General features: G+C 40.3%; 1 protein-coding gene across 3 annotated transcripts in view; it reads right to left on the reverse strand.

Annotated features, from left to right (window-relative positions):
* The window catches only part of grik4 (glutamate receptor, ionotropic, kainate 4), a 300,819-nt gene that overhangs the window by 93,848 nt on the left and 179,356 nt on the right, over nt 1-27,615 (reverse strand). For all 3 annotated transcript variants that reach the window (XM_069534505.1, XM_020087982.2, XM_069534506.1), the window contains exons 6-8: nt 24,587-24,752; nt 17,205-17,383; nt 12,840-12,893 (exon numbers count right to left, since the gene is read on the reverse strand). In XM_069534505.1, the coding sequence (XP_069390606.1) occupies nt 12,840-12,893; nt 17,205-17,383; nt 24,587-24,752 (399 nt within the window). The remainder of the gene's footprint in view (nt 1-12,839; nt 12,894-17,204; nt 17,384-24,586; nt 24,753-27,615) is intronic.

Here is a 27,615-nt window from a genome sequence, read left to right on the forward strand (position 1 = left end):
GCATCAGCACAGCTTGACTGTGTATTGAACTTTCCGTTCAGATTTCTTTGTCTGGGTTAGGGGATAATCAGATTTCAATAACAGTTGTGCCTTTCATTAAAATTAAAGCTCCATCAGGCTGATTAAAACAGCCAATTTGCAAAATTTGCAACATATATCATGAATTTGCTTTCTGGTAGATGTTATCAAATGTGTTGGAATGTATTGGCACAACCAAAGTCATATGTGTGATTAGTTAAAGAGGCATGACATCAGGCTGAGTGAGGTCACTGACCACTGACGCTGATTTACAGCAAAAAGTAATCAACCAAGTGAAGAAAAAAAAGCGTGTATATAAATGAGCAAATGCACTTGTATTCACTATTTTAGAAGCATAGCAGTGAGAAATTCCATCTTAATGGAAGCCCTTCTTACAAAGCACACATGTAACGTCTTTGATAAATTACACATGAAGTGGAGTGAAAAGAAAGACGAATCTTGACTTGTGGTGACTTTGTGTTGGCAGGTTTCTGGTTTATTACACGGTACATGGCAGGTTTGAGATGGGTGAATGAGGAGGAGAAAAAGTGGTCTGGAATATAAAGGGATTAAAGAATGTCGGTGACCAATGAAGCGATGAATTCAAAGAGAAGAGGAAAGGAAGGACAGAAGTAGCCTGGTGGCCATGGGATTGTGGGATGATGGCGGGAAGAAATTTATAGAGCATAGAAAGTAAGTCAGGTACGAAGTTAGCAAGCAATTTCAACTTTCCAAAGAAGATCCTACAGTAAGCCGGGACTCAAGCCCTGGGATTTGGGAGATAATAGGCGTTAATACAATTGTCAACACTGTCATCTGGACATGGGGCTCAGGGGGGAGAGTTGCAGGTAATAGGGCTGACATGGAGTAATCAATACAACAGAACTCTGCAAAGGTCTGAGCCCGAGAGTTGGATCAGTACCCTAAATGATTTACTTTCATTCACATCCAGCCACAGATAAAAAGAGACCAGGGGACTCATTTTATGGAAAATAAGGCTTCTAAGTGTGTTTTTAATAAATTATAACTTATATTAAGTGTGATAATCTCAGGTGTTTTGACATGCAAGGACATAAATTGGCCCTCTCTCAACTCTGCTGTCTCCACATAAGTCAGTCAACAACTATTCAATATTGTATTTGCATACCATATTTTAAAATGCACTCTCCCACTCTACAGGCAGACTTTGGATTTCATTAATGTCACTGCTCTTTAGAGGTTCAGTGTGTAGAATTTAATGATATCGAGTGTTGAAGTTGCACGTTGCAGCTGAACACCCCTCACCTCACCCTCTCCTTCCAAACATGAAAAGAACCTGTGGTAGCTTCAGTTGTCATGAAAACTCAAAAGGTGTTTAGTTTGTCCAGTCTGGACTAATGTAAAAAACATGGCGGCCTCCGTAGAGAGGACCCCCTCGATGAAAATATAAAGTATTTAAATATAAAGGCCTTTTCTGGTGTAAAGAAAACTACAATTCATACAATTTAGATTAAATGAACTAAACATCATGAGGATTATTCTACACTAAATTTCTGCCAATAGTTCCCTTTCACCTAAATCTTACACACTGAACTTTAAACATCACTATACCTTTGATCACGCTTGTTCACTTTATGAATCCTAATCAGTTTTTAATTTTTACATAAACAGAACAATTTACATCCCACCCTGTTACCCCTGAAAGTTAGACAGAAATGATTAATGAATGCCCTTCATGGAAACTGATACATACGTCAATGTGTTTTTCTGTCTTTTCTTTTTGTGTGAGGAAAAGAGAAAAGACGTTTGTTAAGTGGATGGACATCTCGGCAACCAACGTAATTGTGACCTTATATGAGCTCTTCTCTTCCAGTAGTGGCTTATTTGCGGGATCACGTGAGCCCACAATAGATGGACGATTTTTGAATAAAGTAGAAAACAAGGAAATAAATAAATGATGTACATGAAGCTCAGATTATTAACCGTCTGTGCAATCTGATATGGAGAATAATGAGCTGATTGGAAGTTAAAATAGAACATTTCACTCAGCGTCCGTGCCAAAGCACAATGCACACTGCAAAACAGTTTTTAAGCCCTTTTCATATAAAGGACCTGCAACATAACTGGACAATCACATAACTCCAACAACTATAATGCCAATCGAAAACCAATCCAATGTAATGTGGATATGTCATAATGTCATATGTGAATGGTTTAATTGTGACATAAGCATCAGAGAGGTTTCATAAAGGTAACTGTTGTTTTAATATGTGTAGGTTCACTGGTGGGTTATGACTTTCAAGGCTGAGTGTATTTTTTACCTTTAAATCCAGAGGTATACGTTCCATCTTTTGTAAATGATACTTGGCAGGTAAATACCAGAGTCAGCAGCAGTGCTGCGCTGCTGCAGCAGAAATTAATGCCATCGCCATCCACTACATGTTATTCTTCTCAGCAGTTCACAGGACAGAATGGCCAAGGCCTTGATCCCTTCCTTGATGACTTTATTGAATAGTTAATGACGCAGAGAGGCAGGATGGAGGAGACGGAGCTGGAAGATGGATGATGGTCCTCATCAAATATGATCTTAATCAAAACCAGGATAGCAAGGGGACGGCGTACACACCGTATCCAACCAGGCCACCACGAAGGCCCTGACCTTTCCCACTGTACAGATAGATTTATAGTTCTGGATTCAGGAGTTACAGCATCGATGTTGACCCTATAAGTACACTGACACCAACTTGGAAGCTTATGTGTTCTCCAATAGGTTGGTCAGTAGAGATTGATAAAAAATAAAAGAGAAGCATTGATGATGAAATTCCTGATTATGTCGATCATTGTAACATTCAACATAAATATGGCCGTTCCACAGCATTATTCAGTACAGTGATGAGACAAAGTGACATAGAAGTTTGAATTTATCATAAGACAATGAGTAGAGCACATACCTTTTTTTCATCAATATAAATGAACTATTCTCTAAGAAATGAACACAAATATTGAAAAATGTCTTGTCTAGCAATGTTAAAGAAAGTGAAAATGAATTTGTGGATGCGTCCCCTGATCCAGATCCGTACTAAAGTTTAATGGGTTCTTCTTTGGATCATGCCTAACCCCTCCACAAAAGCTCATGAGGAAATTGGTTGAATCGTTTTTGCGTAATCCTGATTTACTAACAAACAAACAAAACATAATCGCCTTGGCAGAGGTAATTTTATGGCTGACCAATATACCCTCTTTAAGAAACGTAAATATAAACACACTCACTATTTGGATTATAATTAAAGCACAATATGACTTCTGATGCTGAATTATAAATTGAAACATCTGGCATAGACCGGACGGGGATTAACATTTAAACTAAAACTAGATCATTGAGATAATAACACTTCCATGATAATAACATAAGTGTGTTTTGCATTCTGCTCAACTAGATCTTTTAGAGACTTTGAAAAGACAAAACCAGAAACTAACATTAGTGCAAATGTGCAGAGTGGGAATGTATAAATTACAACCTCAGAAGAATTTCTATCTGGGGTGCAGTTGTGTTAGTGTTATACTGCTCTCTACACCACCAACACAATAAACGTAACTCAAAGTAAGTTTGCATCTTTGCATTACAAATGAGTAGCATGCAGACATTATTCGGTAAAACACACTTCTTGTGACATAATCATCACATAGTTTATATTCTGGCTAGATGCACTTCTGTGTTGTCACCGTCCACGTAGCCTATTACCTTTTCTATTACTCAGTTGATTAATTCTCAAACTCTGTGTCTAAACAGGGAAATATGAACTTTACATAAGCCGTGGAGGGGAATTAATTAAATCCCAATCATTTTCACAGTCACAGTGGCTGCCCTCTAAAGCAGGTTGAGTGACAAGAGTTTTTTTTAAGGGGGATTTATAAGTCTTCTGTACCAGAGTGCACGGCAGAGATGGTTGAGGTGAAGTGATTTTTTGTTCCATTTTTTTATTGGAATGTTCCCTTCATTCATTCACAGATATGGGACGAGAAAATGTACCAGAACAATAAACTTTTGGAATTGAATTCTGTATCACCTAGACAATATTTTTTATCAAGGCCAGGCACACCTGGACAGAAATACAGAGTGGGGGAGAGAAGCCGAAAGGGGAAGACAGAGTGAGAAAGACAGACAGAGGGGAAGCAGGTTTTGGCAGCACGGAAAGAGATGAAACTACCGGGACAAGGTCAGACAGCAAATACTGACTTCCCTTTACTAGCACAGAGCATTTTAACGTTGGGAGGAATAGGAGTGTGGAGCATGTTGAGCCCGGAACCTTAACTGGCCAAGAACAAATGGCGGGAGCAGGTCAGGGTCTGGGAAATAATAGGGATTAACTAGTGAATAACAGCATCAGCCATGCTTCAGAGGTCAAACCTTACTCCCTTCATCACGCTTCTACACAAACCTGCCAATCAGCTCTAAGAAATATGAATGAAGAAAGAGGGAAGGAGAAAGAAAGATGAGGGAGAATCAAATATGCAGCCTGCTTCTCTATTACTGCTGTGGGTTTATGACAGCAACACCAGCTCACACAAAAAAATACACAGCTTATTTCCTGGAAGCAGACAGAGAGGCAGGTAGATAAGCGGGCTAAGACGTTAAAACTGTATGCATGTGCGACTGGCAGGGGTGGGATGTTGTGTGGGTGAGCATGTACATGAGGAAGTGCTGGCAGCTCCTCAGGCATGGATGCATGACAATGACTGCAGTGACAAGAGGGATCACGGGTGTGTGGAGGGGAAATGGAACATGAAGAACAAAACAAACAGACAGAGGGGTGTGTGTGTGTGTGTGTGTGTGTGTGTGTGTCTGTCTGTTTGTGTGTGTGTGGAAGGCTGAACTGATGGCTCTGCTTTGCAGAGACGGATAATACGTCAGCCAGCACTGGGTGTCAAAGCATGTTTTTGATTGTTGTGTGAAGATATGTGTGAGTGTGTGTGAGAGAGAGAGACAGAGTGAGCCCGCACGCTTTCATCAAGACTCAAAATGACATCACAAAGTGAAAGTGTGCCATGCGAGGCGCTGCGAGGCCCAATCCCGTGCTCACCTAACCTTCAAATGACATTAGGCATTCCGTTAACATGTGATGAGTCACTGCCAAGCTAATGTGATTTATTCAATCCTGACGAATGGCTCGGATCGCAGGATACAAATCACTTAGATGGAAGCCACAGAGTGGGGGCCAAGTGTCAGCAAATGTATGTGTGTGTGTGTGTGTGTGTGTGTGTGTGTGCGTTCTCTGTTTGTTTTGATTCTTTCCATCAGTGCATTTAGGTCTGTGCTTGGCTCTCATGTGCGCGCCCATGTGTTGGATTATGTTCAAGCTGAGGAAGCTGCAGGATGTCGGCCACTCACGTCTTCTTAAACAAAGTTGTCTTCACAGAGAGAGGCTGTAAAAACCCTGTGGAGCTGTTGAGATTTCTTGCTCTTCCATGAAGCATGTTTTTGTTTTAATTTCTCCGCCCACTGTGACCCGAGGGCCTCGATTTCTATCTTACAATTAAAGCTCAGGATATTTACGGCTATCAGTAAGTGGCCCTAATGAGAGAGAGGAAAATAAACGGGCGCTAAGGGCTTTTTCACACAGAATAAAAGAAACAATGCTTGATAATATCTGAGTGATGTCTCTGTGCTCCACATCCTCCCCATCACCTGCTTCTAATTCTGATCAGCTCCATCAACTAAAGGGAATACTTGGATCTAGATTAAACATTGCATCACTAATGACGGATCCCTGGCAAATCACAGAGGTAAATTAATGTAGCCAAGAACACATTCCAGGTTTCAGAGACACAACAATCTGAGTCTTATGGCTTTTTAACACACGAACCATCCATCTATGTTCTCCACAGAGACTTTAGTAATACATTGACTGATACCATATATGAATAACAAACATACAAATTACTGGGAGATGAGGATGCAAACGCGTGAATTGTTTATTACCCAATTTGAATTATCCGACCACATTCACAAGAATGCAGTGCAATAATTCTGCTTCATAGTGATGGAAGAGAGCGAGCATCTTCCTTCTCTACCGTCTCAAAAATCGGATTAATAAACGCATCACTCAAGAAGCAAAACAAAAACTGAAATTAGCCTCAAAGTTGTCATATCCAGAAATGACAGAAACCCCTAACTGGAGACGGGTAGCTGCGTGAGGACGTTGATGAGCGTCTTGAGATGATTCAGGTGAAACAGATTAGGCAGGGGAGCAGTCTGGCAAATCGTTAGTCAGAGATGTCAAGAAACGCAGATAAATGAAGTGTCAGCAGAGGAGGGAGACGGGAGGAGGCAATGGTGTGAGAAAGAGAGGGGGAAACAAGGGAGAGAACAGAGAGATGGAGACAGAGGAGAGAGCAGGATCGAATAATTTAGGAATAATTAATGTGTGTGAGCCTTAACGATTTGGAAGGTAATGGTGGGATTTCAGAGGAATAAACTCCACGGGTTACAATTTTCAGTGAAGTTATACATCACAGGCAATTATGTTAGCCACACGTTTCTTTTGGTTCATCAGTGAATCACAACTTCATCATCTAATGTTAACTCATGCATAGTTAATCATAAGACGGTCTCTTAAGAAAGTCGTGTATTTATCATTATTTTTAATAAAGCTGCATGATTGATCGTTTCCAGTTGAGCCTTAATGCTTAACAAATTATTTATAAAGGTACTGTGAGTAATCTCACACGTTGCACATTATACAGTGTGTGTGTCTCATCTTCTAAACTGTTTTTGATATGAGCACAAACTACTTTGTACAACTATGTGTCATGATTTATGAAGCAAACAGGTGTCATGACATGTTTTCTCTAGTTTGGAAGTGTTTCTAATGTTTTGTGTAAGTGCTTTAATCACACTTAAAAGAGTATGTTATTTTTCCGAGAGCAGAGGGACGACATGAAATACAAGTTTTATACCTACAATTTAATTTTATGTTATGCAATTGGTAAATGGACTGTATCGATACAGCACTTTTCCAGTTTTATCTAGCACTCAAAATGCTTTTACAGTACAATTCAAATTCACCTATTCATGCATACATTCATAGAGCATTTCTATAGGCAGTGCTCTTGCTTTCCCACACATTCATTAAGTGTCAGGCATTCAAGGCTCAGTATCTTGCCAATGGAGGCACCACATACCTCCTGAGCCATGACAGGTACAGTACTTGTGCTGTAAATACCTTGTGGCTGGAAAGACTGGAAAAGCACCATATAAATACAATCTATTTATTTATCATAAAATTAAAATCTTTCAGGTTTGAATCTGGTATAAAATCTGTATTTCCTGTTATTCCTCTCCTTGACCGACCCACGTCTCCTGCCTGATAATTAAGATCATGAAAGCTTATATACGAGCTTGTGGATATGATTATACCAGCACATCTAAAGTGTGTCTATACTGAAATCTAGTTAATAATCAGGATAAATGTAAGAGCATTAACAATTTTGCACTTAATCTACATTCACCATTTATTAATGACCTACCATGAAATCATCCCAGCAAGGGGGAAAAGAAAAATACACAATCCTGTGATTCAAAAACTAAACAAAGGTAAGACATCAGTATGAGAGGAGCTGGAGGTCCAACTATTCACATGAGGTCAAACGCAATAAGCAGCCAAATTGAATCAGCTCAGTTCTCACAATGTGTAGAACTGAACTGAATTGAGTCATTGCCATCAACACAACATTTTCCTGCTGTAGGATATTGTATTGAGCAGTACATGTTTCTAATGCTGCGGCAACCCATTGCAATGTAAACCTATAATTTCATAAAAATCTCACAGTATGTACTTGTCTAACCCTCGGGTTGAACACTCACTTGTTCCATCATGCAAACCAATCAACTGAAAAGTCTTGACAGTAATTGAGATTAATTAGATGCTCTTTTGATACAGAATCCACAGTGAGGGTTCCCACCCTAAAGACACATTAGATGGTTATTAACTCGAATTTGAACCTCAAAGTAGAACTTTTATTACCTGTTTATCAATTATAAGTTTCTTTAGGTCCCATGTTTCAATGATAACGATCTGTTTCAACTCAATTATTATAGACTATGATAAACATATCTAAAAAAATAGTTGAAATTGAAGCAGACAGAACTCAGATTTATGTAAGCTAACAAGGAACCATCATAAGCGATGAACGTTTTACCACTGCCAAATAACTATTCGCAAACAGTAAAGACTCACATCTCTGAGCTTTATGTGTCATGTCCCTCTTTAATAGAAATAAAAATAGAAATTATGCATGCTGCCTACTGTCCTGAAAAAGTACAGGAAAATAGGAAAAAGGATAAATAAAAAAGTTTCTCCATAAAGACTTTAATTCTGTGTTGCAGGGGTGGTCTCCATGCAGAGCTCTGTCTGAAACTAAATACGAGTCAAACTGATGTCGAAACACCAACAATCATCTCTCAGCAAAGAGACGCCACACTGACAAAAGACATCACGCAATTATATCAAATTGCTGCCGCCTTCCATTAATGTAAACTCAGCATATCACAAACACATGCAGTTCGCTGCCCATTTCACATCCATCATGTGTAACTACTTTCTTCTCAACATCACAGAATATGAAAATCCTTACATGTTGCAGGATTCATTTTGCTACTGAGCATTCTCCTATGTCGTTAAATCGACCATGTCCACAAAAAGGATGGTCAGGAATAAGTAAGCGTATCAGGTCACAGGTGGTCTGATGTAAAAGCTTTTTCCAGGTGGAAAGGTGAGGGAACAGGAGATAAGTGTAACATTTAATTTGACCTACGAAATGTTATTTGCTCCCTGAGGATAATGGAAATATCTGCACTGGAACACCTGTTACTATTAAAAGTGCACATATATGCACACACACACGTATACACACACATGTAGACCGATAAGCAATTGTACAATCTTTATCACGTCTCACTTCCTCTATCAGGAGGTCTCTTAAACGGAAGGCGTGGAGAAAACATATCACACCAATAAATTTAAACTTATCCTGAAGCCCTTATTTAAAATGTCAATCATAACATATTTTAAAAAAAAGCCTCTATATAAGCAGGAGCCTCTTTCCCGTCAGCTCCCCTTAAAGGGGTAGTTCACTGAAAAATTAAACTAAACCCTTTAACTACTCGCCACTAATGATGGAGGGGTGGGCAAAGTGTTTGAGTCCACGAAACACTTCTGGAGTCTCAGGGGTAAACTTTGTTGGAGCAGAATCCAATACAATTGAAGTCCATGGTGTCATCTTCTTCAGATGTAATACCACAACTGAAAAATGTCCGCAAGCCCCGACATTCATATTTGACTCGGGACGAAGTCATTTACATGTGTTTTATGCCTTAGTACATTTGAAATTTCAAAAGCATATTTTTAATTGATTGTATTCATAATTATCTAATATAGGTAATTTTATAAAATGCATAAAACAGATAAGACAGACTTAATTGAAAATACGGTCCCCACACACGGATTTATGCCCAAACCTCCACGCGACAAACGTGAATACACATGTGATCACTGCCACAAATTTGATTAACCTACTCTTGTGATTTCCATGCAAGGTTAATTGCATGAATTGTTATAAATAACCTGTGACCACCAAAGCTCTGTCAATTTTAGAGAGGGCTGTGTCTAATGCAGTGTAGCTCAGTGGAAATGCCTGGATAAATAAGAAACCAGAGTGTCTGTCAGAGATGGAAAATGTTATTCATTCAAACTGATTTTTTTTTTTCCAAAACCTCTCTGTGGCACAGCAAGAAGTCAAAACCCCAAAGTCGAACACTTTTCACTGTTTACTTGTGAACACAGAAATAAAAAAAATGCTCCCAAGTCTGGATGAATGCTGCTTTGGAAGTTTGGAGGTTGCTCACTTCCTCCACTTCAGATGTCGTAGTGTCCTTGGCTAAGACACTGAACCCTAAATTGCCCCTGATGGCTGTGCCGTCAGTGTGCAATAGAAAAATTATATATAAATAGTGTAGTGTAAAATGCTTTGTGTAGTTGGTGATTCCAGATAGGCACTTTACAAATGCTGTCAATTTACCATGAAAAACTACAAGCACAGCACAGCAGGAACTTGTTCCACCCTAACTTGATTTCGCTGATATCCATAACTCACTAATGCTCTCTCTTCTTATTTCTGCCTAATGTCTGGCTAAATAAACAGCTTACTAACCACAGTGGTTACTATGGCTCACATCCAAAATCAATACATGTCATTATACATGGATGCCATTTATTGATTGTTTTTTGCTTAGAAATTAGACACTTGTCTGAAGAGCCTGCTTTTCAAAAACTGCTGAAAAATATCATGTTATGTCTCAGTTATTTCTGTAAACTGCATATTTGTCTCATAAAGATGAAATGAAAGCTAATGGAAATATTGCTGTTTCTTGATTGATAACCCCAGTCTCAAATAATCTGATTATATTAATACGATTTTAAGGTCTTGACCTTTTATGTAAAGTGCCTTGAGATAATGTATATTATGATTTGGCGCTATACAAATACAATTGAATTGAATTGAATTAAACCACTGAGCACCCCCACCCACATACCTTTACTTTTCTCTGCACTGTGAGGACATCACATGACATCCTGCTTTAGCACTGAATGTTCTCAGTGTTTTATGGGTTTTGAACAAATGGCCGAATGCTGTCAATTCCTTGCACAAGACAGTCTCTTGTGATGACGTAATGCACTTTAATGGGAGGATGAAAAAGAGATCCAAGCTTTTAATGTATTACCTCCAACAATGAGCTGAACTATAATAGAACATAATGGAAACCATCCACTGTCCACTCCTCTTTTGTGTTCAGGTGTATTTGTATGTGTGTGAGTGTGTGGTGACAAGCAGAGCCTTTTAAAAACAGAATTAATTGGATGAATCACTTACTATGGCAAGCAAAGAGACAACAGCTCTTCTATTTTCTACTCACAGCTCTTGCATTATGTCCCAGGCTCGTGTTCAGGCACACTGCTGACCATGTTAATATAAGCTGGAGCTATTAACACAGCTGCCGCAGAGCAATGGCCGGATTTTAAGAAAATGGTGATGATGGTATAGCAGGAGAGCAAATACGAGGTCATCATCTATCTACCATGAATCTGTGTGCTATATGCGGTGTCGTCCAACAGAGCTGCTGCAGCGACACCAGGGAAGAGTGATGAGGAAGCTTATGTAGGCGCAGACACAAAGAGAAGACACACAGGTTAAAGAAAAAGTGGAGGAGAAAAGATCGGTACAATAAGAGAAAGTGTCAAGAGCTGTGGAGGAAAACATGAAGATGGCAGCAGCCCACTCTTAATGAGTCATAAATCAGCCTGATATGAATCCTCTCTACAGCACTATTAGAGCAAAGTGTTTCAAAGCTCATTAATTTCCATTAGGGAGCAGCTATCTGGTGAGTTTACTATAGCATCAAATTTTCTCCTATCTTTATGATCTTACAATAACTCTCACATGTCCCCTGGCCTCTGTGTGCCTATACTCTATTATGCTCACATTTGTGGTAAATACCTTTCTTATTCAGCAGGGACGTGCAATTTCAATCTAATGCAGCAGAGTAACTGATATAAAGTAAAATGTAAAACCCTCCTAATTTACAAACATATATGATTACTGACAGCTTTCCATATAAACACTTAAGAGGCTGAACAAATACTGCAGAGGTGACTTATGTTTATACCTGCGGTAGATGGAGCATTTAAGAAGTGGCTGTAAGATATTTCAGTTGTAATGATTCAGCTGTTGGTCTGCTGCTGCTGCTTAGAAAGCAACTTAGTAAAGAATCAGTGCTTTTAGCTGCCTCTCTCAGCTCTTTCTCTTTCTGCCTCTGTCACCGCTTTTCAACTCACTGCCACTGTAAACAATATAAAACCCCCAGGACGAAGCATTGCTTACAAAGCTACATTAAGTTTAACTAACCACAGGTAGCAAGTAGCTTTAAGAGACTGTGCACTCAACAATACAGTCAAAATGTGAATATGGTGAAATCAGTAATAAAACAGTTCATGGGCAGGGACGAAAAGATGTTGCATGATGTATGAAACCTTTCCCAAATGTAAAATAGTAGCGTTTCAGGCTAAAAACTGCAACAAACAAAAACTCTAAGGTGCACACTGTGTTAATTAACATTAGGATTTTAGACTGCACATTAGTGAGTCAGAGTCTGTGCAATAGCGAAGAAAATGTATTGGACCTTGACCCATATGCTAACATGGAGGAAGCAGGGTTTATGACCCACTAGGCAACAATTAAGATGTTTGAGTAAATGGGAAAGAAAGAAAGAAATAAGGAAAGAAAGAAAGAAAGAAAAACAGTTAGAGCCAGAAATGAGTGCTTGAGACAATGACTTCATGACTAATTCAATCAGACCTTGGCAGCTGTTCAACAATCATAATTAGAAGCAAAAGGGCAAAAATGACAACAGCAATAATACTAATGAATAAATACTAAGCAATTAAATGATCATTATTATTAATTTGTCTGGTCCAGAAATCCCCTTCAGCCAACAGGGGCAAATGAACAGCGATCAAAGCCACTGAAGACACTTCTGACCACGCTCAGCATGTCTCTAATTTGAAGTCACATGCACTGAGGGAGAAAATCGACTATGCTATAAAGATGCAATGCAGTAATTCCTTTCTGTTTAACTCCATCCATTTGGTCATTCATTCAAGTGAGTACCAATTAACGTGTACTATTCTTATACACTACATAAGCACAGCATTAGAGTACTGATGTGCCTCTGTAGGTGTGGAATCAATATTGCCTTTAGATGCCCACTGCATCGCCCATTTCCTTACCAGAGAGGTGAAGATGTAAGTGTAGTAGACGGACAGCATTCCCAGCTCTGATGCCTGCAGAGGGAAAAGACAAGAAGGGGCAAGAGGTGAAATAGACAGAAAAATGCACAAGAAAGAAAGTTCAAAATGCTCGAAACAGGGCATAGAGTTTGAACAAGGAAGTCAGAGAACCCAAGGAGAGAGGGGAGACTTAAACAGAGAGGGAGACTAACAGAAATAAAGGGGTGGGGAGAGAGGGGGAGAGAAAATTGAGAGGTCACTGATTGTGTGTAACTCCACTCTCCACAGAAAACAGATCAAATCCACATCTTGATGGGACCAGGCACATTCTTATCTGACGACGGCTCTCAATGGAGCGTTTAATTTCTGTGGTGCATTAGTATGCCACCCGTCACTCTGACTTACAATTTGATTAAATCAAAGTCACAGCGAGGAGCAGTTGTGAAGGACAGGGTGAACTTTTCATAGTTTTATTTCATTAAACACATTAGCAAAATAGAAAATCATCGAACTATAGACTTCTGTTTAATCACGCTGCAATACACACAATGATTAAAATCAATAAATATGATGTAGATACATCAAACTAAAGAGAATGTTTCAAAGTACAATCTCTTTTCTGAGCATTTCTTCTCATAAATCATTATTTAATCCAGTATGAAATTCTTCATGAGCATGAATTCACCCATGTGTATCATCAGAGTTTAAAAGTATTTGGCTGTAATATCTGAAAAAGGTGTAACCTCACACTGTACGTCACTCAGCTGTTGAATATCTACCCAACTGTTCTGCAGGTGCATGAATAATAAAACACCAACACATAGAAAAGCACTAATTGCAACTAGAATTACTGGTTGTAGCATCTCCCCTGTTGTTCTTTTATGTGTGTGAACAGCGAAGAGAAAATAGTTTTTGCAGAATATTATGATTTCACAGTACAGTGAAATGTCACTTCATTATTTTATAATTTCATCAAAACCAAATCATGTTTTGTGAGGTCACAGTGACGTTGAGATATCGAATCAACAAGAACAGGGCAAAACCCCAAAGCAAGGTCACCGATGCTGGTGTGGAGGCGTAAAAGGATAAAAACATATTTCATATTGAACTCTGAATGAAGTCTCATGATGTCTTCATACAGCTTTCTCCATTAAATGTTTTAAGCACATCATTACTCTGAAACAATAAGCATGGCAACTGTGAAAAGTGATTATTATGCTTCATGGAAGTTGTTAGCTTCTGCCTTGGGATTACACACAGTGAGTAAATCTAGCTAATGGAACAGGGTGGTTGAGATATTTCTTACTGATCATAGAGAATATAAAAAGGAATATTTAAAAGAGGTGATTCTGTTGCCTTGAGTATCCCGTGCCTCTAACGCTATCAAAAAGAAACTGACATTATAACCTTTACCTCCTTTGGTTGCACCCACATCCCATTGAGAAGAGACAATACAACCATAACAAGCAGCAGATGGAAAATATCCTATTGGTCTTCTTTCACTGCATCGCAACGAGCTTCCCCGCACACTGTTTGATCTGCTCGCTGCTCTGCTGCAGTTGTTTGTCAGGGTGCATGCAGTTTGCACCACCCCTATACGCTCACTATCTCCCCCACTCTGCTTCTGTGCAGCTGTGCACAACAGTGGAGGCCTGAATGAATGAGATTACATTGAAAACTAGCACTGCTGACCTAAACCCCTCTGAATGGTAAAACCTCAGAGTGTGAGACCTCTGTCTGAAAAGGGTACGATGTAAGATGTAAACAGACATATAAGGCCAAATGTCTTGCATGACAAAGGAAGATCGTGTCCCTGGAGACAAGCCGGAAGCTCTTGTTATCTTCGCAAACTGTTAATACGCCAGCACACAGCTTTGATATGTTTGGCAACTCTGCGCTCCACATGAGGGACAGGGCTGCCAACTTTGCGCCACCCTCACTGCAGGACTGTCTCCTGACGGACAGAGAGACAAACAGAGTGACACATAAAAGAGACAAAGGAATTAGAGATGGAAGGATTGATAAAGGAGAACATGCAGGGAGAGAGGTATGAAGAAACACAGTGCCGCTGTCTTCTTTGCATTTGGACACAGAACAAAGAATGAGTAAGAGAGGAAATCTATATTGAAACTGAAGACACAGACGGAGGCAGAAGGGGAGCAGAGGAGAGACGTCCCACTGCGGGCTCATGCTGCTCTGTGGCCCAGGGTTGCCATGGCAACTAGATGACCACTGATGGCAGCCCGCGCACTTGATTGAGGTGAGCGTTCGAGATTTAATACAACTGTGGGCTATGGAAAGAGAGAGAGAGAGAGAGAGAGAGAGAAACTGCACAACCTATTTCTGTCTCCAAGTTATTGTCACCTCCAGTCCAATCATCCGTCGACTTCTAGAAATAATGAGGTGTGTATTAATTACTAAGAAACCAAATGCTGCTGCCAAACCTCCTGGCTTCCTCGGCTCTTAGAGTCACCTTTATAGACGCCATAAAGGCTCAAACAGACAGTAAGTCTCCAATCAGGAGAAGCTCCATCATTATGTTGAGCTCAGACTGTCCAAGCTCTTCATCGTGTTCTGTGATGTTAATTATTGGTATGTGCCATTAGTGCTCGCACAGTTAAGGTCATTGAGAAGTAGCGCTTACTAACATTGTCTGAAAGTTGTCTCGCTGCATGAGCTTTATAGCTCTGCTTATTACATTTATTGTTACATTTCTATGCAACAGGAAAAGTGAACCAACAGATGGGTAATAGCCGACAAGGACATAAAATAATTGGTGTACTTAATTTGCTTCACTGACTTATAGAACAGCTTGTTTTCATCCATAACTTCAACTGGAGCCTATAAGGAAGAAGACAAAAGGCCTCCATCCTTTTACGAGTCTGTTTTACTCACATTAATCCACTTAACTGTGCAGAATTCTCTCTTATTGATGATGAATTATTGGAACACATCTTCTTTTAAAGCTGTCATCCAGATAATTTAATGTAACCAGTTTATATGACAAGGTTGATTGATAGGCAGTACAACCCTTTCTCTTTAAAAGCTGTAGAGGTAGTGAGAGTGTGTGTGTGTGTGTGTGTGTATGTGTGTATGTGTGAGTGTGTGTGCGCTACGGCTTTGATTTAATGTCAGAGTTGAACCATGAGACACCCACAGGTTATTTTGGTTCTCTCATACTATCATTTTGATTTCTAGAAATAAAGCTCAAATGTATTGTTGTTAAAGAAGTAAGAGATACTTATTTAAATCTATATGAAGTACTGGTTATGTGCCGATGCGGAATATATTGTATTATACAAATCAGAGTTGTATTTTTCTCCTGTGGACAATTATCATTGATTTTTACCTCCGTATTCAGGAGTCAGTTTGAGCAACTTTTTTATGCATGTTGAGACGTAAAACTCTGTCTTTGTCAGCTTTAACTGTCTTCAGAATTTGAGTGCAATGTAATTCCTAGTTTGCCAATATATTGTATCACAAATGATGTGTCAAACTTAGAAATAATAAAAAAGCAAGTGTGAAAAACAGCATTTTTTCCCCAAACATGAATTGCGAGCCAGGATGCTCAGCAGCGTTGCTACTATTAAAAGCTGATTCATGCTTCTGCACCGAAGCTATGCAGTAAGTACGCACGTAGCCTATACGCATGAGGCAGAGCATTCACAGTTGTGCGTAGGTATGTGTGAGTCACGCTTTAACTACACCGCCAAAACGCTAGTGGTGGTAGAGTCTCTATGCTTGTGTTGACTGTCTTCCGGTTTCTGGTCCGCTTATTAACAAATTATCTGGCGTCTCTGTTTCCTTCAGACAAATGGCGAGTGTTACTAAGCAGATCGTGTTGGAATTGAAGCTGATAGATGTTGAAGATCAGTTACTAGGGTACACGTCACATTACATTTATTAATTAACCTACAATAAGGGGCAGACTACTGCTCCCCGAAACACATGTATGCCAGACCTGTACCTCATGGTCATTCTTTTTGTTATCCAATTAACACAATCAGCCTTTTCTTTCTCAAGATGTGTGAAAAGTGAAAAGATGTTGAGTCATGTTAAAAAACAAGACACTAGGTGGTTTTCCAACACTATATTTCAAACTGTGTAGGAGATACAACCTGTATCTCTACGGAATAAAACTGAAGACTAACTTACTTTTTCTCCCAGTTAAAAAATTAATTCTTCACATATACAATTACTTGAATACTTTTTTTTGCCACAGGCATTTTTCTGTTACTTTTCCTTTTCAAGAGTTATGAGAATCATATAAATCCAGGCCTTGGGAATTTTAAAAACAGCATAAATTTAAGGCTTCATATATGGGGACACATCAATGCACATTAAACACGGCTATCATGTACTAACCCGTTCCAAAATGATATGTGACATGGTGGCGTTGGCATCGACTATGATGGTGGCGGTCTTGTCATCTCGTATCTCCTTCAGGAGTGGGGTCGGGTCCTGGGTGTCGTCAAGCATACGCACTGACAGAGTCTCCTTGGAGATGAGGAATCGCCTGAGGAGCTGCTCCAGGTTCAATAAGCCTGCCGGTAAAGCACACACAGACGCACAGATTAGGGGGTTACTTGTAATGAAGGGAAGACTCTTCCAAGGAGATGGAGCGTAGCTGTAATAGTCTTTTTTTAAAAGTTGAAGTTGAAGTCAAGAAAGTATATGGGACATGCAGCATAAACTTAATTGAGGTTCACTGTCCTCAATTGCAAAGAAATGTGCCTCTCACTTGCTTTACACCACATTTAAAAACAAGGAATCCTGATCAACTTTTCCTTGAAGAGCAACAAAACCGTTTTCCTTTAATTCCAATTATTGGAAAGCCATCAAACATAAAGAGACATTCCAGCCACTTCTCTCGTAATATAACCTGTGGTAATATACCATTTAACTCTGGTGAGGTAAGTGGGATTGGCCCTTATTAAGGAATAGCTATCTTAATCAAAATGCTCCCAGCAGCAGCTTACCAGCCACTTTGCATCTATATATTAACACACCCTGAGAGGTTACTGGGCTAATTGTCCACACAGGACTTTAAACTCATTTGTATTGTGTGTTAAAGTGAGAAAAATACAACCTGAACAAAACCTCACTGTGACGATATTACAGTTACATTGGCTTCACTGTAGGAGATCTGGCTCCAACTCATCTCCCTCATAAAACACCTTGTGATTTTGGCAGGGAGGAGGACATAACTTTGAGGGGAAGGACTCGGATCACAGAGCCCCTACCTTCTATTGCCATTATGATTTAAATATGAAATGACACTCAAGACTTTGTTGTCAATTATATGTGATTTTCACCATGGCGACAGCACAGCCGTTCATCTGTCACACCGAGACCAATTTGGTTGCAGAAATTTGAAGTTGTCAAACTAACTCCTTCAGCTTCCCCACAGCACATTAACACAAGCTACATTACTTTGCCAGTCATGTCTAATAGCTTCTGTAATTATGTCTCAGTGTCTGCCTGTCTTTACGTCGGTGCGGCAGAATATCAGAGTGTGAGTTTGTCTTCCTGTACCCGGCTACCTGTGTCTGTGCACCCAGGAGACATCATTCCTGGCTGCTGCTTGCTTGCCTGCCCGTGTCTCAAACCTGTCAGATCAGCTTCCTCTGTACTATAACACAGAATAAATCTGATGAGCTTGAAATAGCTTCTGCTAAACTGCCCTCCTTGTCTGCTTCTTGCATGCACTCTCCCTAGCTTCTTGCGGGGCATCGAATACAATTTCACGTCATGTCCATGACATTAGATGGTGCGCTGTACTAGTACACACACACACGCACACATGCACACACACACACACACACACACACACACACACACACACACACACACACACACACACACACACACACACACACACACACACACACAGAGAAATGCTCAAATTCTCTTTAATGTTCTGGCTGTATTGGATTCAAAGGGGAGTCAATTTTATTTTCACCAGGCTGCTTTACAGCAGCCATGTTGTTCCCTCCCTGTTTGCTTCTGGTCAACCAGTTAAAATCAAATAAAAAACATGCAGCTGAATGACAAGTGTGCTCTTCTTCAGTCTTTCTTGTAAACAGAGAAAACAAAGAACAAAGTTTGTGGGATTGTGTGTGTGTGTGTGTGTGATTTTTGTCACCTCATTAGGAGGTTTTCCAGTACAAACACTGACCTTGTCAGGACCAGCAGACCTCAGAGGACCCAAAGCCTGGTCCTAATGAGGGAAAACATCACTTCCGTGGGCCTGGGTAAGGTCAATGTGAATTGTGGTTAGGTTAAGTTTAGGGTTAGGGTTATATTGGTCCTGGCTAAGGTTAGGGATCAATTGTGTCCACAGTGAATGGAAGTCAATGCAAAGTCCTAATAAAGATAACTGAGCAAACCTGTGTCTGTGATTAATTGTATTTTAGGTCTCTATTAGGAACCAGTTTTGTATTTAATTAGTTTACTATTTTCTACAGAATATTGTTAATTAGTTAATTAATTCACATTAAATACGCCTGATAATATAAACCAGAAAATATACATTTAAGCAATATCCTTTCAATGTATTTTCATCTGTAATTGCTTTATGTAGGGGTTATTATTGTTACAGGCTGTGTTGAATTTAATGGAAATTACATGCATGTACACCAGTGTTACTTGTAATATCTATATCTAACTGACAGTGACCTCATTATCAATGTCTTGCTTCCCTGCTAGAAACAGAGCTGTGTTAATTTACTGCTAATGGAGTTTAGAACATGTCATCTCGCTGTTGCTTCATATTAAAAGTGTTTAGCTGTTTAGTTGATAACACCCTCTGGAAAGCGATAATGAACTAGAATGGCACTCAGTGGTGCCTCCGCCTAGGCTCACCAGTCCCGTTACATTCAATCAAGCTGCACCAAATTTCACACATTTATAGAAATCAGTCAGATAAATATGAACCAATTTCTTCCATCAAGATTCATTGACTATTCCCTAGGAAATCAGTGAAATTGTTGAAAAACGCCTATATCTCACAATGTTAGAGAAAATGAAACAAACCCAAATTGAGTGGGTACTTCTCTGACACATATTACATTCTTCCCCCAAGTTGTGTGGTAATCCATTCAATAGTTTTTGTGTCTCACAAACAAACCAGTTGTCAGGGGTGAAAATACGTATAAACGTCCTTGGCAAAGTAACTACGAGACTCCAGGTGATGCCAGACTCGTGGTTTAACTCGTCCCCTTGGTGAAGTAATGGACATTCTAGATGTTCTCCAGGACCCCTTGACATCTCTGCTGGATACAACAAAGAATGCCTCGGAATATACTGAACCACGCACATCACATTCAGTTACTATTTATATGTTTAAGACAAGGCTAATAGCACGTAGTGTGAATCTATCGGGAATATCAAACAGGGTCCTCACAAGTATGGAAATAAACATTTCTGAGTGTGTTAGTGAGACTTAAGTTCCTCATTAGCATTGACGACACGTCGCTCCGAATCTCTCTCAGGCACAAAGATAAAGGTGAGAGCTGACATTCAACTGAGGCAGCCGCTCATTTACCTTTCACACACTGTCACCACAAGGTGCCATCGCACACACACACATGCACCCACAAATACAAAATACCCCAGTGTAAAAACTTTAACCTGTGAATGAGACACAGCTTTCATTCACATGTGTTGGTGGATGATGTATAACAAAACCTTCAGTCGCAGACGAAGCTTTAAACACGGACCCAAAAGCCCCGATGACAACCGAACATTACGATGACTCATCATTTAGCCTTGAGCACAGACTAAGACCTGGTTTTATAACTTTGCCAGCGTTGGGCCATCACTTTAAAATGCTGAAGACAAGATCATGTTTCAAAGCAGTTTCAATATATCTGAGCATATTATTCCATTAACCCAAATATCAATAAAAGTGGAACCATCAATTCTGACTGTGATCCATCTGCCGGAGCGTGATGGTGCTGCAGATGTGCTCCTGCTGATCCACCCTGGTTCTCTGCAAACAGTCTTTTTATTCCTTCTTCACAAAGCAAACTAGAAACTATGCTTCTCTGGTTGGATGAGATATTATTTGTCTGGCTTTTTTATATGTAAAGGCAGTTTAACAGTGGTATAAAAAACCGAGGGAGGCACGTATACAACAATCTTCCTGTTGGATTTAAACTCAACATGTGACATGATGGGTTTCAATTCAACTATTCTAAAAAAATTGAAAACAACATATGCAAAATGTGCAAAAATGTTTTGACACTTGGTGAGCAAAGTGTGATGGGAGCAAGGTGAGCAAACAAAGCTCAGATCTGTGTGAAGCAATGCGATGTAAACTTTATTCAAAAATGAAACAAACATATTTCATGTTTCTTGCTTCACTTTCAAAAGTCGGCGGTTTGGATTGCATCCCTTCTTTGATAATGTTTTTTGGGGCATTTTGCCTTTATTGACAAGAAAGACAAGAGAGACACTGGGAGAGAGTGGGGGAAGATACACAGCCCAGGGCCGAGGCAGAACTGAACCCTGCTACCTGAGGTCTGGTGCTCTTTTAATTATATTTCTAGTTGTTCCTCCACTAATGGCAGTGATTTGGAGAATGAAAGCCACCAGCTGATTAATTTGAGGTGCTCATCTCCTAATATTTACAGTCCTGGATGGATTCTCTGGAAATTCCATGTTTTTCACCACATGTGGGTGGAAACCTGCTCGTCTTTCAATGGAAACGTTGATATTTTATCGTCACAGGTGATAAATCAGCCAAGTCTTTGTCCTGATTATACAATAAGGATCAGAAAAGGCTTTTGCACTTCACTGAAGCAAAGATACTGCAAACTCCACCCACCCTCCACAAAGTACAAACTCTCATCAATCTGAGTCATTTTAGATTTTACACATGAAGCAACACTAACTGTCCTCCAGCTATTCAGAAAGTACTGTATACTACCACTTCGCTCTCCACCACCCTCAGGATCATTAGTAGCCACAGAAAAATTACTATCATCAAAATCATCAATACTGTCACTTGTAATTACTTTGTTCGTTTCATTATTACACCTTCATATACATTCCTGTTCACCAGTCACTGAATTATCTTTCATCTAACGTTGATTACAGGTTAGTGATGGCAGCACCACAAAGCACAGAGACAGGAATTGAGGACTACAGACTGTGAGTGATGGAGTATTGAACGTTAGTGGATAATGCAGGCAGTCAATTATCACCAGAGTAAAGAGCAATTAGGCATGTTATATAATAATGGACATCTTGCTTCAACAAGAAGTTTTGCTTTCCGCTGTAGCTGCAGTGGAACGAGTCAGTGAGCTAGAAGGGCAAACTTTGCCCCCCGACTGTGCTAAAGGTGGAAAAATGCTCAGCAAGCATTTGAGACCCACTGTTTTGTTGAACTTAGAAATTCTGTACCTGCACTGCAGCTCCGGTTAAATTACAGAGCTCATTGGCTGTTCTCTTAGCATACTGACAGCAGCACCAATCATCTCACTAATGAAAGTGCACCACTAAGACTGTGAGTGCTGGACACCTGCAGGCAAATTGTGTGCACATGTTAAACATGCAAATTTTTATGTGCATGAACTCATTTACCAAAGGCCACTGCCACCTGACATGTGGGGCCACCCAGCAGGCCTGAATATTCAACCACATGGACAATACTGTGTCCGGAGATAAAGTACTGCAGCTGCTACTGCAAACACTGACGTTGATAGTGGAGGTTAGCTAGATTAATGTCTGTCCTGGCGTGCACCATGCCTTTGGGCACAGATTCCTTTTCACTCCTGCCTCCTCAGCCATGGCTGGAAAATATTCATGAATTGGCCACGGTCTATTAGGCTGTCACTGGCTTGGGTGATTAATGGGGCCGGCACATGTGGACGAGCCACCGACAGCAGGCTGCCAACCGACCAACTGACTGCCTGAGCTGACGGGGAGGGGTGGAGCTGGAGCCAAAGTCGAATGGGTCCCAGCTGATGCTACTGCAAAACACAAATCTTTGCAACAATCTACACAAAACAAGCACATACATATTCAGGCCTGCTTTATTTTCTGTCCAATGAATGAGGGTCACATGTGAGTGTGCTATCAATACCTCTAAGTCATTTCCTGGACTGTCTCCCTATCATTGATAATGTATAATGCCAGGATGGTAACTTTCTCCCCTTCCCTCACCCCAATCACTACATTTCACCTCCCTCCATCTGCCAAATAGCATCCTTTCCTCTCCAATTTTCAACCTCCCCTCGGCCTCCTCCATCTAACCCTCATCTTCGCCCATTTCTTTTCATTTCATTTAATTTCCTCTCCAGTCCTCTCTTAGCCCACTGACACATAATAAGAAACCTCCCCGCTGACCCGCGCACCCACACACAACCGTAGAGAAGGAGAAAAGTAATGTAAAAAATTAGTTTCTTTTCTCCAAACCCACACATATTAAAGTCAGGGTGTGCCTAAAAGACTCACTTGTAATCACAGTTCTCCACAAAGCTGTATTCATCAACTCTCTGCAGAATAAATGTTCGGAAATATACCGGAACAGCAACTGAGCCCTGAATAAGAAAATGAGTGACAGGTACAGGAACACCTCGAGGAAAAACAATTAATGATACTTTTTTGACCCCAGCAGTTATAATGGGTTAGGTACACTTTTACATGTAAAGCATTTTATTATAGTATTCAATTAATCAATCCTAGTAGTTTCCTATGTCTGCATGATTAAATGCCAGGTATCCTTTCAATTTCATTAATTCGCTAAAAGTTAATTTCTGTTTTAAAAGCTCTGAAAAACAAGCAAGTCTGGCTTCATAGATGAGATATGGAGCTTTAAGGGTCAAATCTTAAAGGTTATGAATGAAAGGTAGCGACCGTGAGACAGTCAAAGAGGAAATTGAAAGGCAGAAGAAGTCAGAATTGAGATGGATGGGGTGGGCGGCTCGAAGTGGCTCGTTGCCATTTCTGGGCTGTTTGACACATAGTTGATGTCTCAAGTGTATTTCCTTTCTTCAAAGCCTTGTCCTGATTAGGAAAAAGGTTAGCTGGTGCCACTCAGGGTCACGATGCCTTTGTCTAGGGAGTTGTAATTACCGCTTGCTAGACTACAAGAGGGTGGGAATGGGTCACGATTTAATCTTCTTCTTCTCTATTTACGAAAATAACTTTCCTGGAGGAGATTTTCAGGCCTTTTTTAAGGTAATTTAGTTTAGTATCTTTAGAATCTAATGAGTGCCTTTGACAAAGAGGCACTCAGATCACTGGCAGATACAGCTGCAAACACTATCCTCGTTCTCTTTCGTCTGTCTCAAAGATGTGTTTTCCCATCAGCTGGCAGTGCTTTCAGACATCACACTGAGATTATACAAGGCCCACTGCAACTTTATATATCATGATTTTAATTGAAGGATGATGATGACATTGAGAAAGAGAAAGGATTTGCAGTAACGGTAATTTATTTTGGGATGCAGACGTCGGGCAGACTGCAGGATGAAGGCGTTATAGTTGTGGAGTGCAGCAGCTGCTTCAGAGGGGAGTGTAGCACAGGGTGAGATGTTGATAAGCACTGCATCTGTTGTCAGAACCCAGTTGGTGTGCACCGAGAAGCTTATGCGTGCTAACACGTGTTAAAGAATAGCAGGCATTTAACAAAAATGCTCACACTTTGTTGGCAGATGTAAGGAACGCCGCGTGTGAGCGTTCTACGCAGGTGTGCTTGGCTGTGTGTTTTGCTGTGAGGGTGTGAATGTGGTACTCACAGTCAGCCTGAGCACATATGAGGCAGGCGGTGGTGCTGTTAAAGAAGGTGAGAAGACCGGCCACAGCCAGGCTGATGTCAGTGTTGGTTGGCCTCATGTCCAGGGTGGTGAACCGAGGGAACTGAACCTTCAGAATATCCTCTGGAGCCACCTTGACGTAGGGCACCTGCACAGATGATATCGTGTCAGATCATATGTTGCATTTTTTACAATTTGCACTTGATTTTAACATTTCACATTCATGTTTAAAAATGCAGCAGGCATCTGCAGACAGGACAACCTTGAAAGATAAAACAAGAGAAAAAGTGTGTTCGCGGCAGAATAAAAATAGTACAAACACCTGTAGAAAGAATACCTCCGAGCAATATGGGATTAATCTATTATGATCAATTTTAAGTGAGGATAACCCATGGATCGGTGCATATTCAGAACAGACATTTTTCAGTGACATGGCAAAGGCACTAATGTTAAGCACAAGTATGTAAAAACTTGTTTGGTTCCACCCACACAAACAAGAGAAATCTTCAGGATGACACCTCCTCTCCTGCTGTTACAAAACAGTTGTTTATCCTCACTGTGCAGCTCTACTGTGTGTTTCAGGTGACACAAAAACAAGAGAGCAAAGACATAACAATATCAAAGCATTGTCACAAAACATCTGGAGTAAGATTATTACACAAGATGATGTTTTCATTGCTGTCTGTCTGCACAATTACTCAAACAATATTTAACTGATTTCCATAAAATTTTGGATAAATGGGTTGATCCAGGATTTTTCTTTTGACTTAAATGGAGAGATAGGGCATTAGTCGTAATGGAACTATGCACTCTCCAAGCGCTCTTCTAGTAACACGTAGAAAGATTTTCTGTTATCTTCAGTCAACCAGAAAAGTCAAAACCTAATGAAACTGTTAGAAATACCATTAAACACTGTTACACTGAGGGTGGGTACATCCACATCAGAGAGACTCTTTCTACAAAGTCCTGCAACTTTAGAATAAAAGTAATTGGACAATTATATTTATGCATGAATAAAAGAATCTTATTCAGTCATTTGAGCTTTACCATTTGCAGTCACTGATCACACAAAACATATGAACAATCCAAGAATGTCAGATGCTTCAATTCTCTTCACTTCTAACTTGTTTCAGGATTTTTCTTCTTTGCCTCCAATTCATCTAAACAGGTTAAACGTGTACTGAATTAGACTGAGATTGTGTTGGGTTGCCTCCTCAATGTCATGTGTTGTCATTAATGCCTGCTCTGTTCTGTGCTGAGGGTCCTGCTCTCCCTGACTCACAATCCAGGAAGGCTCATGAAAAGGTGGGGAGGTGTGTCCATGCATGTGGAAGGGTATGGAGGTCCCAGAACAGGGCCATACCACCAAATATATGTTATTGCAATTTTTGAAATAAAATGTATTTTAAATGAAGTGCTCCTGACTGAAATGTACTATAATGGAGGATTATTGTGAACCGTGTGTCAAAATATCCTTTAATTTATATTAAATCCCTAAAAGCACAAATCCAAAAACTACAGAAAACGGTCTCAGTCCAGACTTGAATGTAGAGCGGAAAACCATATCCTTACACACTCAATAATAAACAATACACTGAGACAGAAGATATTTACTCAAGTGCATGTGTATTTTCAGTATTTGGAACAATGATCAGACACAAGTACAACAAAGCCAGCCAAGCATTTATGATCAATAAACACAAAGTTCCTGTATCCCAGCCCCAGTGAGGTGTGAATTTTCAGTGGGATTGATTTCTGTGCTTTCATAGTGTTCATTTGCTGTAGCTTTATTATTAATATCTGTATTCATCAGCTGCCTCTAATGGATTTATCATACCAGCCCCACTGTACTAACAGGTAAGTCGAACACAGGATCATCCCCAGTGTCAGAAGCAAGGTTAAGTACACAGCAGCTAACCTTGCAGCCTTCATCTGTCCCTGAACACAGCATCCAATCCAGATTAAAGCTCCTTACAAATCTGATCAACTTCAAGAAAATTACAGATTACATTCCACCTCTGTGGCAGATACATGCTGCCAGGACAGAACAGTGGGCCACTGAACGAAGGGGCGAGAGTGAGAATACCGATGAGTGTGGCAGGTGTCGGTTCGGTCGGCTGGCAAAGCATTGCGATAGAGTGCAGTGGGGCTTGAAGGGGATCCAGTCGGACATGCCGGGTCCGAGAGCAGGAACAGGGAAGTGAGGCTCTACATCATGGCAGATTGCCTGTCTGTATGGTTCCCAGTGCCCATACATTGCTTTCCCCCATAGTCCCCATATCCCCTCGATTGGTTTTCCATTCCTGCCCATCAGGGTGTAATGGAGTCCCCTGGGTGTCTGGATGGATGGAGGTGCGGCCACTACTGACAGCCATTGCTTGGATGCCATTCATTCCTCTCAAAGAGCCCTAAAACCTGGGTAATAGTTGTACACCACACTGGGGAAATGTGCCCCTCTTCAGGTGAGTCCTTCATCCTCCTGTTGCATTTGTACAATTTCTCACCACCCTTTTCTCATTTCTGCCGCCTTGCTCTCCTGTTTCTCTGCGTACCCCATATTGTTGCCTCTTTTTTCCCCCCTATCTGTTCGTTTCTTTTCCTTTCAGCACTGTGGACTGGGGCTTCCCCGACCCCTTTCATTTCGAAACCTGACATGCTTCAATAGGCTGTATCTGAGGCAGCAAGGGTTTAGAAAGCTGCTTACACACACACGCATATTCACATGCACACACACACCCATAAACTTTGTAATTTTTCATCACATTGGCCTGCTGGACCCGCTTGAAACACATGGAGGAATAACTTGGGTTTGAGTTTTAAGTCATGCACCTTGAATATATCCAACCAACACTGAAAATTTCCCCATAATATATCTTCTAGAAACACAAGGGTTCTGCATATGCTAAATGTACATACTTTAACTTACAATAAGGCCTGAGGTTTGGTTCCAACCTTCCCGCTTTGTGTCTTTATGAAATGATTAATTGGTTTTAAACTGCAGTAATCACTGT

Source organism: Paralichthys olivaceus, chromosome 11, assembly GCF_024713975.1.
Source record: "Paralichthys olivaceus isolate ysfri-2021 chromosome 11, ASM2471397v2, whole genome shotgun sequence".
In the NCBI taxonomy this organism is placed as follows: Eukaryota; Metazoa; Chordata; class Actinopteri; order Pleuronectiformes; family Paralichthyidae; genus Paralichthys; species Paralichthys olivaceus.